The 19,462-nt window shown below is 49.1% G+C and overlaps 1 protein-coding gene across 3 annotated transcripts; it reads right to left on the bottom strand.

Annotated features, from left to right (window-relative positions):
• Positions 1–5,004: 5,004 nt before the first annotated feature.
• TNFAIP3 (TNF alpha induced protein 3) lies at positions 5,005–19,332 on the bottom strand. Of its 3 annotated transcripts, none has more exons than XM_086707969.1 (9): positions 19,013–19,332; positions 15,325–15,634; positions 11,877–12,067; positions 11,046–11,193; positions 10,708–10,878; positions 9,701–9,881; positions 7,624–8,543; positions 6,783–6,964; positions 5,005–5,566 (listed from the first exon to the last, which is right to left on the bottom strand). In XM_086707969.1, the coding sequence occupies exons 2-9, from the start codon at positions 15,617–15,619 to the stop codon at positions 5,282–5,284; spliced, it is 2,373 nt and encodes a 790-aa protein (XP_086564095.1). In that variant the 5' UTR covers positions 15,620–15,634; positions 19,013–19,332; the 3' UTR covers positions 5,005–5,281. The 3 variants fall into 3 exon arrangements, with proteins under 3 accessions (XP_086564095.1, XP_086564094.1, XP_025781368.1); XM_086707968.1 differs by lacking the exon at positions 19,013–19,332 and adding an exon at positions 18,712–19,006; XM_025925583.2 differs by lacking the exon at positions 19,013–19,332 and having other exon boundaries at positions 15,325–18,698.
• Between the last annotated feature and the right edge of the window lie 130 nt (positions 19,333–19,462).

The following is a 19,462-nucleotide window of genomic DNA, read 5'->3' as shown; positions in this document are numbered from 1 at the left end:
AAGCTATGTTGATATTTCCAACAAATGGGTTCGAATCCCCTGAAACTCTTCATTTGGATAAATGTTTTAAGTTTATTTATTTATTTTGATAGAACGGAGGAGGGGCAGAGAGAGAGGGACGGAGAGAATCTCAAGTTCTGCCAGTGCAGAACCCGATGTGGGGCTTGACCTCACAGTTCATGACCTGAGCCAAAACCAAGAGTGGACCGCTTAACCGACTGAGCCATGCAGGGGCCTCCATTCAGATAATTTTTATTTATTTATTTTCTAATGTTTATTTTTGAGAGAGAGAGAGAGAGAGAGAGACAGGCTCTGAGTGGGGAAGGGGCAGAGAGAGAGGGAGACGCAGAATCTGAAGCAGGCTCTAGGCTCCAAGGTGTCAGCCCAGAGCCCGACGTGGGGCTGGAACTCACGAACCGTGAGATCATGACCTGAGCCGAAGTCGGACGCTTAACCGACTGGCCCACCCAGGCGCCCCTGGATAATTTTTAAACAGACTAAAAATTATGGTCTCCAAGTTTAAGTGTACAGATGGGAAAGTTTATAGGCGGCACACCTACATCAGTTTTGGCCACAAAATCGTGTGACGTGGGAGAATTCGAATGGAATTTGTCTCAACCTGCAGGAAGCAACTGAATGAAGGTGCCACCGCCACCCACTCTGAGCTGAGCAACGCACAGGTCCTTCAAGACTGCTCAGGTGACAGTGACTTCCGATGTTGATAAAGGAAGGAAACCGGTGGTAATTTGTGTATCGAATACTCGCATAATGAAGTCAGAGGTTTCCAATTTTCTTCCTGTGTCTTCGGTTGCGGGCACCCAGCTTTGGGAGCAGTAGAAAGGCACCAGGAAGCCTTAACTGGAGGAGAAGCATCCCCAGGTCTCTGGTTTACAAGCATAGGTGACCAGTAAAGTTACTGGGAGGGCCAGAAAGGGGACAGCGGAGGCAAAAAGACAGAAGGAGGCTGGGGCCCAGGCCGGAGTGGCGCAAGGATAGAGGGGAAGGGGTGGATTGGAGGGACATTTTGGAGATACACTTCACGAAGTTTGGATGTGGAATGAGGGGAAAAACATCTGGAGTGGCCAGGAAGATGGCACCCTTCCCTGAGTATGAAAGGAAGGACGCAGGGATAGACTCTTACGAGTTCAATTTGGGACTGTATGACCTTCTACCCTTGTGTGTTACGAAGGTGACATTTCACAGCCCTGGAAGTGGAGATCCGGGGCAGGTGAAGCAAAGCCAGTGTCTCTTGTCTCATTTCTCAGCCCTCTGTGTGATGAGGTTCTTTGGGTTGTTTTTGTTTTTTTGTTTTTTTTGTTTTGGGAAATCATCCATTTCTGAGACTCTGAAGAGAGCCACTGATTGTCTCCACCTCAGAAGAGTAACGTACATGCCCCAGCATAAAATTGTGTGTGTGCTTTCTAGGGCCCCTGGTCCCGCGGAGGTCCATCCACAGCTCCAGATTGGAGCCCAGCCCTGACTGGCAACCTTGCCATCCTCCAAACGTGCCTTATGTCCCCGTTGCTGTGCCATTCTTCTGAGTCAGAGATAATTTGCTAATTATAAGTCACTTCCTATTTTAGAAGCCCTGATGACTTATGGTCAAATGCTCATGTTCATCATGCTGACTAAAGAATTGTAATTTTTAAACCCGGGTGAGAGATGGGAGGAAGAACAGAGAGAAAGAGGGGAGGTGAATTTGAGGCTTTAGATTCCTCTGGGAAGGCATTCAGGTAGCTCATACAGGATGCGACTCGATGGGACACACAGCTCCACCTGTATGTGATTCTTGCCTCATGGAACCCGACTTGAATACAAAGTACAGCACAGAAAAACAAGGTAGATTTTTTTAATGTTTATTTATTTTTAAGAGAGAGAGAGAAAGAGAGGCAGAGCACGAGCAGGGGAGGGGCAGAAAGACAGGGAGACACAGAATCCGAAGCAGGCTCCAGGCTCTGAGCTGTGAGCACAGAGCCCAATGTGGGGCTCCAGCCCACGAACTGCAAGATCATCACCTGAGCCGAAATTGGACACTTAACCAACTGAGCCACCCAGGTGCCCCCAGAAAGCGATGCCGGAAGAAAGGCATCAGCCAAATCCAGAATGTGGGCTCTTCTACAGAAACGACCCAATTGCCCCCAACAAGTTAATAGGATGAAAAATTATAAGGGAATGTTCCAGAATAAAAGAGCCTTAAGCAATGGGAGCAATCCAAAGCAGTAGGACTAAGTCTGTAAGTGGACAATCTGAGACGTTAGAACACGTACTTAGCATTGGATGACACTAAAGATAATTTAGGTAGGTATGAAAATGGTGGTTGTGGAAAACGAAGTTATCCATTACAGATGCACACTGATGTACTTGTGGGTGTGAGGACACAGCTGGGATTTGCTTTGAAATAATCTAGAAATAAAGAGGGAGTGACAGATAAAGCAAATCTGGCAAAATGTTAGTAACTGTTGAAATCAGATGACGGATACATGGGGGTTCGTTATACTCTTACTTTCTTGTGTGTTAACATTTCCCACAATAGGTTAATTTTTTATTTTTTGAGAGACAGAGAGAGACAGAACGTGAGCGGGGGAGGGACAGAGAGAGAGGGAGACACAGAATCCGAAGCAGGCTTCGGGCTCTGAGCTGTCAGCACAGAGCTCCGTGCGGGGCTTGAACTCAGGAGCCGTGAGATCGTGATCTGAGTTGAAGTCTGAGGCTCAACCCACTGAGCCACCCAGGCGCACCTCCCACAAGAAGTTTAAAAAAAAGATCACAAATGATTTTGTTCAAAGCACAGTTCTGAAATCTGGCTGATGATCAGAATCTCCTGGGGAGCTTTAAAGAAGTAGATTCTGGGAGCTGCGGTCCTCTTGAATTAATCTTCTGTGGATATGTTTGCACTGGGCGGAAGAATGTGTCATTTTACAACTTCCTGGGACTCTGGTGCTGCCAGTCCTTGTGGCCACCACAGCCACAGGTCATCTCTTCCAAGTTCTGACCCGGAGAAGATCTTACACCAGGCTTCCCTCCTCCCTCCTCTCTCTCTGTCTTTCCCATCTCTCTCTGTGCTCCCCTCTCTTGCTTTCCTTTTATGCACTGCATTAAGGCCAAGGGCAGGAACCTTTGGAGGAGGGCAGGAACCTTTGGAGGAGGACAGGAACCTAACGTCTCCTGGGAACGGGCACAGGTGGACCCTTCCCACTCCCGTCCGAGCCTCAGTGTCCTCACTGTTGAAGGTTGCTCTACTCTCATGCGGTTAATTAACATCGTTCACAAAGTTCTCTTACTACCCAGGAGTGGGACATGTGTCCACTGCCCACGTGTACCTCGAAATGAAGCTGTTTGGGAAACATGGCCTTAATATTTGGGTCTCTTTCTTTCATCATTTGTAGACAAAAAACATTAAAATCTGTTCTTAAATAATTTATTTTTTTAATAGTGACTTTTGTAAAAAGTTACACTTATTTAGGAAAACTTGAAGAAATTCAACAGAGTAAATGGCTATTAGGGACAACTAAATGTGCAAATTTCAAATGCTTTCTATATTAAGTATAAATAATTCCATTTTTTCACATTAAGAATGAAAATATTGATAAACACAAAATATTAAAATACAACCTGTAGAAGAACTAGCTGAACACTGAAGTTTATTTAAAATCTTTAGAAAAAAATTATTAAGATTGATGTCCAGCAAAGAGGCTGGTGGCATCGCGAGTGGCAAACATGTCAGATAACACATGTAAAGGCTACGTAGAGTTATAGACGGCTAATATTTTCAAGTTGTAAGTTCCAGACCAAAAAAAAAAAAAAAAAGGCAGCCTTTACCTCTGGGAACAATGTGTTTCCCCGTTTTGTCTAGAACAAGCATGACAAGAATACAAAGCATATCGAGAAACTGCAGGCTGAGGACAGAAAGAAATTTCCTTAAGCTCATGGTCACAGGGTTTTGCTGTCCCAATGCTAAGGGGCCACTGGATGTGAGGTCACTGCCAGCACCTGGGGACATAGCGTTAGCACAGCAAATAAAACCATCATTAAAGGCCACACCTTCCCCGTGACCTTCTCCAATCTCATCCCTGTTCCTTCCTAATCTTATCTCTAAGGAGGTAGGATACTCAGACGCATGTCTCTACTGTTTCTTGTCATATGGCTGAGAAGTGGCTCTGACCGAAAGCTTCATTAAGAAGCATGAGCTTTTAATGAATTAACCTTTGATGCAATTCCTTCTTTCTTAGGGAAGGCAAACCAAAGTGCATCCAAGAGGCCAAATCCCCAACGCAGTCAGGGACTTGTGCCAGTGCCGGTGACACGAACCACTATGACCATGTTATTTCAAGACACTACAGCAAGCGTTTTCCCCAAAGCAGAAGAAACGTCTTCATTTAAATAACATTGAAGTTTGCAATAAAATAAATAAAGTGACTTACGTAAACACAACAGGGAGCTCACTTTAACAAGGCAGCTGGTTAAATTCACGCAAGCTATATACAGACGGTGCCCCTGACCACAACCAGAAAATAGGTTGTTATTCAGTCTTCCTACTTAAATCTCTAGGGCAGCATTTCACCGGAATAAGAAAAAAATCCCTCATACGTAATATAAGGGCACATTATACATGTACACACTTTGATGCACACATCACCCTAACTTCGAAGGGAAGACGGTGATAACCAAGAGAGTCACACGTCTTCCCCCTATGGAAATAACTGGATTTTTCCAAGGTGCATACTGTAAAGAGCAGCTGGTTTGCTTTTCAGTGTGAACGTGTTCGGTTGCAGCAGGCCTCAGAATCAGTCTGTGGATGGTTCTGCTTCTGCCGTGTCCGTGGGCCAGGAGCCAGGCAGGTGGGGAAAAACCACTAACTACTGACTCTCTGAATGTGTCCACTCTCCCTGAGCTTCCCGGGCGTCTGGCAGAGGGCCCGCGGGCCGTGGGGCTTCGGCTTCACGTCTGTGAGCGAGGCCGACGCGGGGCTGGCCAGGAGGAAGGGCTCCGGGTTCCCCGGCCCGTCCCGAGGCCACGCAGCTCCCGGCCTTCCGCATGGCAGGTGAGGACGAGCTCTGGGCCGGACCGACACCATCCACCGCCAGTCGCTAGCTTCGCTCGAGGGCCGCCTGGGAACGTTCCTCGCGACGGCGACCGAGAGCTTATCTTCCCTCCCGGCTGGAAGCCCCCGGGAGCTCTCTGCCTCGGGGACGGCCCTCGGCGGTGTCAGCGCGTTGAGGGCATAGCACCATGCTGGCTAGTGGCTCGAGGCCCCCGGCGGCCGGGCGGGCCGCCGCTGCCGTCAGCCGTACAGCTGCTTGAACTGGAAGCACTCGTTGCAGTAGCCGTTACACTTGGCGTTGCCGAAGTGGTCGCAGGCGGGGGCGCGGCAGCGCTGCTTGGGCGGCTCCTCGGGGGCCGGCTCGCCCCGGTGCGGCGTCGGGCCCGCTCGCTGGCTGAGGTGCTGGCACTCCATGCAGAGCTCCTCGCTGCGGCAGGCCAGGATGTTCTTGCAGGAGGCCCGGGCGCACTTGGGCCTCGAGGCGCTCGGCGTGGTCCGAGGCACGTCTCTGCGCTGGCTCGATCTCTGAGAGGGAACAACAGAGGGAACGGTGGGTCCCGCTACTCGGGGACAGCACGGGGCAATCTCAGCAGACAGCGTGGGTTCTGCAAGGAGCTCTACAGGGCGCAGAGCATCCCCCTGGCCCAGGGAACCAGAGCTCCAGGCGCAGTCCGGGAACAGGAGCTGTCCGTGGACGCTTCCTCCCGGTCCCACGAAAGCAGGCCTGGCCCCAGGGAGGCCGAGTGGAGCCCCCAAGCCTCACCCGGAGGCCTGCGAACGCTGGCCCGGCTCACCTCTGCTTGCGTGAATAATAAGCTGCCCTTATTTAAACTCCCTGCCATCTATGAACAGGACAGGCATGTGTCAGCCAAAGCTGGCTTTTCTTAGGTGCCATTGCGCAGAGGCCCGGGGACGCTCTGCCTCCTCCCCGTCTCGTAGTAAAGGATTACTTGAGGACCTGCTAGCCTCTTAGATGCCTGTGCTTCGACTACAAACCCAAGAAGTCTCTGGTCAGCATCTAGCTTTTTGGAGGCTTTAGGAGGTTTAAGTGTTTTTTTTTTTTTTTAATTTTTTTAACGTTTATTTATTTGTGAGAGAGAGAGACAGACTGAGTGTGAGCGGGGGAGGGGCGGAGAGAGAGGGAGAGACACAGAATCCGAAGCAGGCACAGAGCCCAACACAGGGCTCGAACTCATGGACCGTGAGATCATGACCTGAGCCGAAGCCAGACGCTTAACAGACTGAGTGAGCCACCCAGGAGCCCCCCGGAGGCTTTATGAGGTTTTAATCTATGGCTGGCTTTATTTACTTTTCAGTTAATTATTTACCTATTAAAAGCTTTTATTTATTTATTTTGAGACAGAGACAGCACCGAGTGGGGAGGGGCAGAGACAGAGAGGGGGAGACAGAATCCCAAGCAGGCTCCACACTGTCAGCGCAGAGCCCAATGCAGGGCTCGAATGCGTGAAACTGTGAGATCCTGACCTGAGCAGAAACCAAGAGTCGGACGCTTTACAGACTGAGCCACCCAGGCGCCCCTATTTACTTTTCAAATGCATTCTAAAGTATCCTTCGGCCATGAAAATCAAGAGCCGCTGCTGCACTTCCAACCCTGGGCGCCACAGTGACCCCGCCCCACTCCCATTCCTCCCCGGAACAGGGAGGAAAGTCTGCTTGTCACCGAGGGGCAGCAAGGAGGGCTGGCCCAGTGGGGAGGGGGGAGGACCTCAAAATGTCTCACCAGGTGCTCTTCAGTCCTTTTCGCCTCGTGAAATCTCTGGGTCTGCGCTTCGATGAAACACTTCTGGCAGTACCCTTCGAACACGGTGCTTCCGAGGGTGCCGCATTCCCTCCCCAGGCAGGGGACGGCATTCTGGAACCTGGGGGCCGTGGGACTGGCCTTCGTGGAAGCGGCGACGAAATCTAAAAGACAGCGGGTGCTGATCAGTGCCACGGGTCGTCTCCAGGCAGGGAGAGACACTGACATTAGAGGAACAAAACAGGTTTCGGACACAGATTCGGGTAGCCTGCGGGGGGCGGGGCGGTGCAGCGCGGCCTTTTGTAAATACAGCCGAGTCAAAGACAGTAAAGATAATGCCATTACTGACACATCTTTGACTGTATAAATCTCTCATTTTTGGACATGCTGTACCGGCCAGGCACAGCTACTGTGCAGAGGCATTAACTGCCCGTCCCTCTTTCAAATTAGATTTTCAGCACATCGGTGGGGACTTCCCTCTCTCCGGCTACTGCTCTTCAGATTTTGGGTTTTCTCTATTGCATCTAAGTCTCCAAAGAAGTCTTGGTTAAACTCTACCTTATAAATGCCAGACACTCAATGGCCTCGTTCGCGAAAACAAATTCTACGGATGCTACCTACGAGGCACTGTAGGGTTTTGGAAGGTGGTTTCCTGTGCCTTTCGCCTCCACGTGGGGCTGGCACAGCCACGGTGACCGTCCCTCTGTGCAAGCCGCACCTGGCCCCATCGCCCAGAGCGGCCGCCTTCTTGAAGCTCAGGAACTAAACCGCTTCGAGATAGGGGTTTTGAAACGGGAGTTGGGAAATCGATCATGTCACTCACGTTTGTTTTCTCTGTACTCGATGAAACACAGCGTACAGAAGCCTTTGTTTTCTGGAGTCCCGAAATACATGCAGCCGGCTTTTCTGCACTTGCTCGTCCCTGTCCTGTCCCCTGGAGTCCGTGGGGCCTGAGAGAGGCAGCCAGAGGGAGCCTCGGTCCCAGCTCTGCGGCAAGAATGTGGGGAGAGACTCTGGATGAGCTGCGAGGGGTCCGACTTGGACCTCTGGTGACAGGAAGGAGGGACGCTGGAGCTGAGGCCCGAGGAGGGCTCTGCCGTAGTCCTTTTGAAGCAAGTACTGCAGATTCCATTAAACGTCCTGGTGACATCCTGCAGGCAGGCTCGGCACTTCCCGGGGTCTAAGTGCCTCATGCTGTCCGAGGTGTGGCCCGCGTTAAGCTGCCGGGCCTGGTGGCACCGCTCACAGAATCCGTTGTGCTGCACGTTCAGCGTGAAAGGGCAGCCGGGGCTCCTGCATTTCATGGCGGTGGTCTCGCTGAACAGGAAAAGGCTGGGCGCCGTCGGAGGGGCCGAATGAGGCCCCCCGGTCGGCTCCTCGGGGCTCCAGCCCCCGGGCTCGTAGGCCTCACCCCGCGAGGCCCCGGCCGCCACGCCTGGGAGCCCCTCGGGGCCCGGCTTGGAGTGCAGCTTTGAGGACTTGGTGTGGTTGTTTTGCCGCCTCTCGGAGCACTCGTGGCACAAAGGCTGGGTGTTCACGGACATGAAGAAAGGACAGTTGGGCGTTTCACATTTTACGTCCATGAGGGAGAGCTGGGGCACGGAAGGTTCCAAAGGGTTCTGAGCATGCGCCTCTCTCCGCTCTTGCTCACTGTTCTCCTGCCACTTCTTGTACTCGTGCTGGACGAGTTCAAAGTAATCATCTACCAAGTTTATTTCTTTTGGTAAGTTAGCTTCATCCAGCCTAAAGACCAAAAGGCGACATATGAGACCACGTGGCCACACACACGACTTCACGTCATTAGCTCACAGGGCAAAACTTTTAGCATGTGGCTATGGCAGTAACTGGATAACCATTCACTGAAAAGCAGGCCTATGATAAAGGGTTTGCACTCCTAGCACAGTCCTATACTGCTAAGAAGGCTTCATTATTTCAGGAACCACTGTCTTACTTAATCAATCTCGCACCACCCCAAGTGACAGCTAATTCCAAAGAAAGGGCTATTCTGGGGCTGCCTCTATACCTAATTACTCTGGTCCTCTCTTAAAAAGTCACTTTTACCTTTTAACTCCTCAGAGACCCAATTTCTGGTAAAACATGACTCAGGGCATTCGTTTGGGACTAGGCTACTCTATAGTTCAAACTACTCTGGGACTTTGTGTCCCATGTTTTGCCGTTATTAATCTTAAACTTGTGCCTGGTCTCTATCAGCATGAACTGCTAGTCTCAGTCGAGGAGCGGAAGACACGCCCACGGGGCGCTGTCCACTGACTTCTGATCATCTGTAATTTGCTCATCTCCACTGGAAGAAACTGATGCTCATAGGCCTTCATGGTCCTCTCTTGTACATTTCAAGTCCTAAGAAACGGGCATCCCTCTAACATAAAGCCCAGTGTTTAAGGTCTGGATACGTGCACAATGTGCACTCTGAGTCTCTCCTCCACCTTCCAAGTTGGCACAATCCTATGGCCGCCGTAGAAACCCAATCTACAACCCAGTCTGTGTCTGATGTGTCTGTCCGGACCAAGAAGCCAAGAGAAAAAGGCTTTTGTTTCCAAGGATTTTCACTTGCTGGCCCACTGCTAGGGCCATTCAACGAAACAAAACAAAACTATCGTTGGTTTAATATACTTAAAAGCCACAGCGCTGACCGTCGGCATCCAGATATGCAGGCAAATCGCTATGGATAAAGTACTTGTTCTCACGTGAAACCAAAGTTAGGACTGCCTCCGGTCACCCTCTCTGATTCATGTACACAACTCTGGATTTGTTTCACATTGGAGGAAACTGGCTTCGAATAGCTTTACTGTGGAGCTCGGGGGTGGCCTCAGCTTACGTGGCTGTCGTACAAACAGCTGAGGATGACAGAGGGAGGAAGAGAGCTAAGAGTAAACTCTTACTTTGCAGCATTGATCAAATGGGTGGTGCCGTGGTCCCAGCCTTGGACAGGGATTTCGATCACCATCAAGTACTCTTTCAAGAGCTTTTCCTTCATCTCATTTTCAGGATCGGTCAAAAAGTGAACTTTTAAGTCTTCAAATCTTCCTCGCTCTCTGTTAACAAGTGGAACAGCTCGGATTTCTGGGGGAGGGGGGGGCGGGAAACAAAATAACACATCAGCAACATGTGATTCCACTACATGAGATTACTTGTGAGGCCGCACAGATGTAACGATTAAATTCTGCAAACACAAAAAGGATACAATTAAAGAACTTTGGAAAAGTATTATCAAACTCAGCTGGTGGAGCAAACTATACTAAACTCTAACATCCAGTGCTTTCTTCAGGAAGCTCAGGAAATACCAAGCAGCCTGGAGGCAGTGGATCTCACTGGTTAAATCCCAGAATTCAGAATCGGACTGATCTGATTTTCGATCCTCTGTGATAGAAGGCAAGTTACTGAACCGCTCTGAGCTTCAAGGGTCTCATCTATAAAAACAAGGCCACCAATGCTTACAGCCCATACACCCTTACACCCTGTGTATTACAGCTTACACCCTGTGGATGAAATGAAATAAGAATAATGTCCCTAAAGCACTTAGCACACTGCCTCTTCACTGGCTCTTCAAGCTATTATAATAATAGCTAACCTGACAGACCTTTACCTGCACCATGCCAGGGCTCTGTGCCTTACTTTGTCATGTATCAATGGCAGTAGGAATGTGATGCTTATATCTCCTACTTGAAAGTACTGCCACACCATACACAACGACGGCCGGGTTTACGATTACTGCTATTGCAGTATTGGTGCGAATCAGGCCCCTAACAGAACACCGTATTCAAGTAAAAATAATAACCGTAAATGAGGCGATTGTCATAGGGCCCAAAGAGCCTGGTGTTCAGTGGGAACAGGGTGTCCCAGTATCGACCAGTAGTTACAAGTGTGGATTCACGCGCAGTTTTCTCACCAGGGCCGCTGTCCTTCAGGGTCACCAGGGGTACAAAGTGCTGGCTGTCGTAGCCGAGAATGATGGGGTATCGGTAGCATTCTTGGGCCGGCCAGTGGAGAGGCAGGTAAATCCCGCCCACCTTCAAAGGAGCGAAATTGGAACCCGATTCCAGACTTCTCAGCATTTTGTCTGTGTAGGGAAAGAGAAAGAGATAAATAAGGCCCGCTGGTGATTTTCACCCAATTCTCTTCAGCTGCTGTTGCCTACGACTTAGGTAGCATGGGTTTTTCCTAAGAGCTAAAGCATTAGAGCCGAACGGCCCTTGAACACAAATAAGCAGTGTACAGGCATCTCACCTGAAATGACAATGATCGGCCTTCTGAGTATGTTGCAAAGGACAAAGATGTGTATTTCTTCCAGTGAGTTATACTGAAGTCCACCTCGGGCCATGGGTGTGTCTGTGGATGCCATTTTGACGAGGCTGTCCCACTCATCGGTCCAATTCTAAGGAGAAGGGGTAAAGGGAAAAATCACGATTGAGTGAATGTTCTCAGCGTTAAAAACTCAGTCGACTTCGCTCTCTACTGATTCATTTATGGAACTCAGCTGACTTTTCCCCTTTCTGGAAACCATCATTCAAATGATCACCCTTTTTTCCCCATTTTGGTGTTCTTCCTTTATTTTTTCCACTAGAAGGCAAACTTAAAAAGTGGGGGAGGATGGGGACAGCACCTGTTCTCAAAAAAAAAAAAAAAAAAAAATCCCTCATGAGGCATAGCACCAAAGCCCCTTACCCAAATGCACACAGAAATTCCAGGCCTGTGACTGAGAACAGTGAGGCCCACGTTTGAATTGGATTGGCAGGCTCAGTAAAGCATACAAAGGGCCAGTCAGATTGGAAAGCAACCAAAACACCACAGGCAAGGCCAGGAACAGAAGCCCTTCTGCTGAAAGGAAGAGACGCCACAGCTGGGAATCTGCTGCCTGGAAGCCCCCCCTGCGGTGGCAACAGCCTCAGGTTCATCCCATAGGAGGTTTCTGGTGTTTTCCACTGACTACGCTTTGCTTAGCCCAGTGCATGTGACCTTGTAGATCATAAGCTCCTTGAGAGCAGGGGGCTGGCCTGGGGAACCCCTGCCCACCAAGGAGCTCTATCAACAGACACTGAACGGGGGAGCAAAACATACCCGAGTGTCGTAGCAAAGCCCCGTTTCCACAAACTCCTGAGACTTAAGAGACTCCAGCTGCCAGCGGAATTTAAAGTTGCGCGTATCTGTCTCCTTGAGAGTGCTGAAGAGTGCCTTCCTCAGGACCAAGTCTGTGTCCTGAACACCCCACATGTACTGGGAAGCAGCGTGCATGAGGCAGTTTCCATCGCCTGAGGACAGAAGCAGCACACATCAAAGACCCAGCAAAGGTTTTCAGGATGCACTCGCCCTGGCTGGCGCAGGGCACTGAATAATAAGGCGTGAGAGAAATGCAAATGGCTTAATTTCTTAGTCAAAGGACACACTGAGAACACTTCACAAGCTAATGACAGCTTTAAGGAAAAAACCATCCTTTTCACTCTTATTCTTAACGACTGACGCCAGCAGAGCAAAGGAGCCAGTGACTGATTATCAGGGGACCTTGGTTCTAGCCTAGCTCTGCCCTAACTAACTGATTTTGGTGTGACCTTGGGGGAAATTCCCCAGCTTCTGAGTATTTTTTTCTCTTCGTGAAACGAGAGCACTGGATTATAATCTCTAATGCCCGTCCCTTTCTAGCATTCCTTGATGTTTTGGCTAAGACACTAGTGCTGTTACTCGTCTGGCTCTAGAGAGAGAACACACGGGGTCATACGCACGAACCAGGAAGCTAGCCTGGCTCCCTTCACTAGACAGGGACGGTCTGGCTATGACTCAGTGGTAAATGACTTGACCATTCCGCTGAAGACTTTGGGGCCTGGGAGTTTCCTCTCCTGGTTTATACAGTGGGATTGAGACTCTCGAATTGCCTACCGCCAGCCTGCCTTCCAGCATTCTGAGAAAAAGACAGGTCTAACTTTATTCCATGAATTTGTTACTTTCACAGATGAAAACCCACGATTCAAGAGACTGCCTTTTTCCCCAACCTCCAAACAAGGAACGTTTGGGGGGAATGTGCAATACCAAAAAAGTTAACTCCTTACTCTCTGTTGGCGAGCACACAGTTGTTTTTATCGAGAAAAGTTCACCTGTTTTCTTACCTTACTCCCCAAGTAGGGCTATAAAAGCTTCTGAAATCTTTTTTTTTTTTTATCAGATTTTAATTATAGTCAAACTGTAAAAAAACCAAAACAGAACACCAAAGAAAACCCCTCACATACACATATCCACAGCCAGCATCCCTGCAATTTACACACAAAGACTAGCTAAATAAAATATTGAGACACATGAGTGAAAAAAAGATCGCGCAGTCCTTTGTCTTGGCAGAAGTGTGGCAACGACTGCATTCTGTTGAAATTTCCCCTTTGCAAAATCTAGAGCAAAGATAAGGCTTTTTTTTTTTCTTCTTCTTCTTCTCGCGCTTACTTTCAGTTCTTTATTGAGAGGCACCAGTACAAAATTCCCTAAGTAACATCAGGAATTCCCCAGCGCCAAGTTATTTGACTAGCAATTGAGCAACAGCTATTGTACTTTTTGTTCTGGTGTGCAGACATTTAAACTGTGAAGCGCACCCTGGACTTTCCAAGTGGGCGTGGCCAGGGTGAGCTGGAATAAGGCTATTCATTATACAAGTGAAATCGCTGTAGCCAATAGACGCTGGAATTTTTCACATGAAGTTTCAATTTTATGCCACCTACTCCCTTCCTCATTCACCACAGTCTCATATCCTCAAATGCAAACTTGTGAATCACCCCCTCCCCAAACAGACCATTCACTCTGTAGAACCCACCTAGAGGGGGAAGGTTGTTGTTTTTTTTTTTTAAAGGTGCTAATAAAAACCGGAGTAAAAATTTGTTTTTCCCCCTCCCCTAAATATCTTTTCTTCCTTTTCCAGAATTTTAAGGCATTTTCTTGAACCTGGGGAAATAAAAGGATCTGGGCCCCCAAATCCCTATTGCCCAGCAAATGGTATCAAAATGCACTTGCTTTTGCAGCTTTATTTGTAGCATGAACCCTTACTGGCTTAAATGACCTATCTTTGCAAGACAAGTGTTTACTATTTATATACATCGTTTTTGTTTTTTTTTTCTTAAGGAGAATTTCAACCTAAAATGTCAGTTAACTCTGTTAATGATAAGATGGTTTTCCTCTTCCTACCACGTTACTAATTTGGCAGAATCTCTCTGTTTCCAACTCTCCCAAAGTTCACTGTGTCGCTTTTTTGGTAACAAAAATGGGAGAGAGTTAAAACCACAAACTGTCAGGAATATAAACCCCTTGAGGATGACTTAACATAATTACCCACTTCTATGCATCACTTGATTTAAGGCCAAGAACAATGTAAACCCTACCTATTCCCAGTTTTCATTCTACCTTTATTTCCAAGAACCTGTGCTTCAAAAGTAGAGACAACGTGTTGAAGTAACGCACAAGACCACCCAGGACACAGCAAAATACGTATCTCCAATCACTCCACTTACCCAACTCCAAAATAGCCAAAGATAATGTACCAACTAAGTTAATTAACTTAATACTCTTATCATCTCCTTGTCAACAAGGATCTCCTCTGCTTGGATGTATTATTTGGATCGAGGTGGTCTTAACGAAGGACTGTTGTGGATGTAAGAACCTCTAAGATTCCTGTCCTCACTTAGACTATGAGCGTTTCATTGATTGTGAACAGTCTATTTGCTCCTTGTGATAATTCGCTATATGCTAATGCAGGATTTTGCATCTGCATAAAACAGTATGCTTGGATGTTTCCATGATATACCTACTCTTGCTCAAAGGAAGTAATCAAAATACAAAACAATAAAGCTTAGAACAGGAAACAGCTACTCATGGTAAAGGGCCATTGGGCAGACACACACAGACAGCAAAGAAATTCAGAACTAGGAATCCCTAAAAATAATAAAGTAGAGGTCTAAAGTCTGTGCCAAAAAGCTCAAGTACCTTTCTATCTCATATCATGGGACCAAAACCAACAGAACCGAGGTAAGAGCAGAGCCGACAACAAGGGGCCCCTTTTGTCCTCAACAGCCATGCACTGGTTAAGCCACACATGCAATCAATTCAAGAAGTGTAAGGTCATTATCACAAGCATCCTCTAATGGTAGTGGGAAATAACAACAGTAATACTAGTTTTTACACCATGCTTTCCTTTTGAACTGAAAACCTTCGAAGGTTTCCACTACTGGCCAGGGAAGCGTATTTTACAAAGGACTAAACAGACAGCCTCAGCAATTAGATACGGAAGTCATCTAATGGGAGGCATGGTGTTTAGAAATGCATTCCTCGAGCCTCAGTGCCTCTGCTCTCTAAGACACACAACTACAGAGTAGCCTTAACAAAAATAGTGGCAAAGGAAGCTTGCTTTCATCACATGCCTATCATAGAGTTTCTACACCGAAGCGTCCACGGTCTCAAGAGACTCGCGTCTGGGCTAGTGTGACCAGAATTTGACGAATTCTGCCGGCACCGTGGCGGCCAGCCCCGAGACCAAGCTTACCGTTCGTCTTCAGGGCCACCAGCTTCCTGACTTCTCGACACCAGTTCAGCTTCTTCTGGCTTTCGAGGGAGGCCTGGATGGTTCTGTCAATGAGCGCTTTGTGGATGATCTCCCGAAACTGGGGACAAAACTGGCAAGTTCTGAACATTTCCAGCGTGTACCGGTGCATGGATTTGAAATGGTGAATGATCCCGTTGGTAGGCTTAAATATATCTTCTGGAGTTCTCTCTCGTATCTTCACAGCTTTCCGCATGTTGCTCAAATACAAAGCCTGGGGAAGGAGTTGTTCAGCCATGGTGCTCTGCAACACCTGAAGAGGAGGGGGGGACAAAACCCATTCCGTGAGTCCAACTCCGATACCGCTCCTATATACCTGGCGGCAGGAAACCCCTGTGTTTGATCTGGTCATTACCCTGATCTGTAGGCAAAAGATCTTAGCCGCCTCTAGTCCCAGGATACTAGCTGGCCCCCAAGATGAACTCACACTGGACTCTTTTAAGTTACATCACTTTTACAGATTAGTCTAAACAAGAGAAGGAAGGCGGAGAGTGGGTACTGAGGAGGAGGGGAATAACCCGCGTTTTCAGTAACGTTTGTCAGGGAGCCAAGCCCATCTGTCAGCGACAGGTACTGTACCTCATAACCAACAAGCCCCCATCTCATTCTGACGCTACTCGGACACAGCCACTGGATCTCGGGAGCCCTGAATGCCAGTGCCAGGCACAAGGTAGTCCTGACAAGTCCGTGGCTCCTCCCCTATGACCACTCCCCTTGCTCTTAGGCAAAGCCTTGATTCATCTCTTGTAAGCCCTCCCTCCCTATACTGGAAAGTAAATGTTTTGTGAGAAATCTTGAAATATTATGTTGTCACATAGGCTGCTGATTCAAGTTTCTCCTTTAGCCCCAAGGTGAAATATTTAAAAAGAGCTTATTTCTAAAACGTATTCTAAAATTTATAGAGTTTTAACTGAGTATAACCAACGAAAAAAGCCTATTTCCAGTAAGATGCTTTGCAGTTTTAAGACCAGATAATAAGCAATCTTTCAGAACCTCTCCACTGAACTTTACAAGATCAGAATAAGAAACAGAAAAATAACAATAACAGAAGAAGAAATTTCACACTTCCAAGAGCAGGCATTAGAGCTCAATCATTTCAACTGCCAACCAGATTTATGATCAACCAACACTTGGATAATACATTCCCCGCCCCCCCCCCCCACCCGCCGTCTTCACCGTGAAATCTTTAAGCATTCTTTCTTTCTGGTGGAAAGAAATGAAAGTCTGGAAGCAGATAAGGAATGATGTTTCAGCCAGGGGGACACTCAGGACAAATGAAAGAAGACGGGGCAAACCCCAGCATCTACAACCCACGCCAACGGCATGGGATGTTGTGAATTGATGCAACGTGGGATCTTTGCAGCGTGTGGCTGTGTAGAAACCCAGTTCTCATTCCTAAGCCTCAGGAGGGTGCCTCACAATACATCTGGGTTTCCAAGATGAGACAAAGATGGGTTTAGAGCATGAAGATATTCCCTAGGAAGTTTCATGGGAACTGTTAATCTCACTCCTATATCATAGTATGTGTATTTGACTAGGCAAGCTTTTAGTTGAGAAAGACCTTAAACCTATCTACGAATAAGAAGAAACCTGGATTTTAGGGAAGCCACTCCTAAGTGGGACTACGCTCTTTTAAAGCCATTGATAAAGTGGTTTAAATTCTTGTGGCTCAAGGTAGAGAGGTTGGACTAGATGACCCTGACGTTGCTTCCAAGGAGTTTTCTGGTGATCGTTTTGGATAAGGATTCCTATCCTGATTGCCAGTGAGGCCTGGGAGACGTCACTCTCTGGGTCAGCTGGTAACCTGTCCTTTGACGTCAGACATTCTCTGAAGGTGGAAATGGGCAAAATTATAACAGGACCCCAAGCACAATGAAGGGACAGAAACATTACACACATTTCTGCTTTGTGGCACGGCAAAAGTCTCACGGTATCACTCATTCATCTGTTCATCACTCAAGAAGCACTGCCTGACCACCTACTGAAGGTCGAGTGCCATGCTTAATGCTGGGGCTAAAAAATCAAAGTTGACCCTATTCTCGGTCTGCAGCCAAGGCAACAGAAGCACAGGTCCCGCCCAGGTTCCACACCATCCAGCACAGAGAGCTCTGCCCACATGCCACAACTTCCAACACCTGCCCCTCGCTATTCCCACAACGCAAGGTGTTCCCACAAGCGCCTGCTGCTCTCAGAGGGGAAGAGGCGGGAAGGAAAAAGATTTGAAACAAGCTAAGTGCTGCCTTTTTGTTTTTCTGGGTCTTCTATTATTCTCTTCTGACTTAAAAATCTTTCAGCAAAGACCTTAACTAGTGAGGGCTGTAAACCATATGCAAGACATGCAAATGTCAATACTGGATGGCTCAAGGTCATCTCATTCATAGGCTTAGCCTCGCACAGTGTGCAGAAGTGCCTCCTTAAAAGAATCAAAATGCATGGCCCAAGCTCCCCGTTCTTGGACTTCTCCACATTTAAGATTAAGGAATAGATTCTCCTGACCTATGATTGTCATGCCCTTCCAGGTCAAGATGTACGCTGTTACCCTTAACATTACTTTTACGTTGGTTACCTCACTGGCTTTTTATCCACAAATGCCTCACCCGGATTTCAGGAAAAGTATCCCGCCGACACTTCAAACATTGCACGAGGAATTGTAAAAATCAAAGAAGCACCTTAGACAGCGAGAAGGGGGCAGTAACTGGCTGTTCAGTCACTGGGGACACTAGGGCTGTGGTCCAGAGAGAGCTGTTTCATGAACAATGGTTCTCTCCAAATGCTGCCCCCAGACACTAGACCAGACCAGCTTTCCAAGGAAAGAAGATCAGAGACAGGGAGAACTGAAAACAAAGCGGTCTCAAAAGAGCTGAGCTCCTTCCTTACTTAATACCACTGCTTTCCTGAGAGGCCAGGTGGCAGGATGTGGGACGACCCGGGCTGACAAAGACTGTCTGACTGTGGGGTAGGGGCTGGGGCAGGGGCCCGCAGAACACTGTGAACCGGAGGAGCACCCGAAAAGCAGGCCAACGCGCACACTTGTCTTAACGCTGCTTCCAACAGAAAAAGATGAACGCCTGTCCCTCGACCCCACCCACCTCCTTGCGCTTAACTTGGAGTGTCTCTGCAAGCTGTCCCTGGACAGGCAGGCTGGCTGAGTCCCCCACCCCCGCCGGTTCAGTTGCCTCTGCGACACCCCACCCGGCGGTGGGCTGGGTTTGCACAATCTGCCAAGAAGCCACAGCGGTTCTGCAAAGTCTACGTGTCCAAAAGCATGCAGAGCTTGACTTAAAAATAAAGAAAGGCACGAAAAGGAGCAAAGCACCAACGACCACCGACCTAGCAGTCCGGAGGCGATTCTCCACCAGTCCGCTGCAGCGTAAGTTTTTTTGCAGCATGTAAAAGGGCCAGTTGGCTGGACGAATCCAGAGCTGTCACCCGAACATCTGGCGCGGCGACCTCAAGTCCTACCATTTCAAGAGCTACAATGGGCACATACGGCCAACAAACTCCCCTCCAGCACCGCTGCAAAGCCCACGCCAGCTAGACGAGGCCAGCCCGCGAGACGGTGCCAATTCCTCACCCGCAGCCCTGGCCCCGCGGAGCCGCTGGGCAGACGGCACGGGGACACGGCGGTTACCTGTCCCGGCCGCGCGATCCTCTTCCTAAGTCCCAAGTCCAGGTCAGGACCGGCGCGCGCAGTGGGCCGGGATCGATGCGGCGCGGAGGAGGCGCCCCATGGACGCCGGAGCCAGGCGCTCGCTCGCTCGCTGGCCGGGCGGGCCGGGGGTGTGATCAAGGCGGCTGCCGCCGCCACCGCCGCCGCACTTCTCCTGGCGGCTGCTGTCACCGCTCCGCCCCCGCGGGCTCCGAGCTCGCTGCACTTGGCCCGCTGCGAAGTCTGCAGACTGCCAGTTCTCTTTTTCCCTTTCTGTTTTACCGCCGGCGGAGGGTCGGGGGGGATTTCCACCCAGGGACTTTCCAGTCACGTGACGCCGGGCCCGGCGCCGAGAGCCGCGGGTCGCCGGCCGCCAGGGGGCGCAGGGGGCGCAGAGGGCGCGGGACGCGCGCGAGGCGCGGGAGGCGCTGG

Source organism: Puma concolor, chromosome B2 (assembly GCF_028749965.1).
Source record: "Puma concolor isolate L17-30 chromosome B2, mPumCon1.1.hap2, whole genome shotgun sequence".
Classification (NCBI taxonomy): domain Eukaryota; kingdom Metazoa; phylum Chordata; class Mammalia; order Carnivora; family Felidae; genus Puma; species Puma concolor.
Note: the sequence above shows the minus strand (reverse complement) of the source record. Positions and strands in the feature narration are given on the sequence as shown.

Bases quoted from the DNA above. Each gene is read 5' to 3' on its own strand.
- TNFAIP3 (XM_025925583.2), bottom strand. From the start codon at position 15,733: ATGACCAGATCAAACACAGGGGTTTCCTGCCGCCAGGTATATAGGAGC. The intron at 10,879-11,045 runs GTGAGATGCCTG...TTCCCTACACAG, and splicing joins GCCGATCATTGTCATTTCAG to ACAAAATGCTGAGAAGTCTG. The intron at 8,544-9,700 runs GTAAGAGTTTAC...TTTGGTCTTTAG, and splicing joins CATTTGATCAATGCTGCAAA to GCTGGATGAAGCTAACTTAC.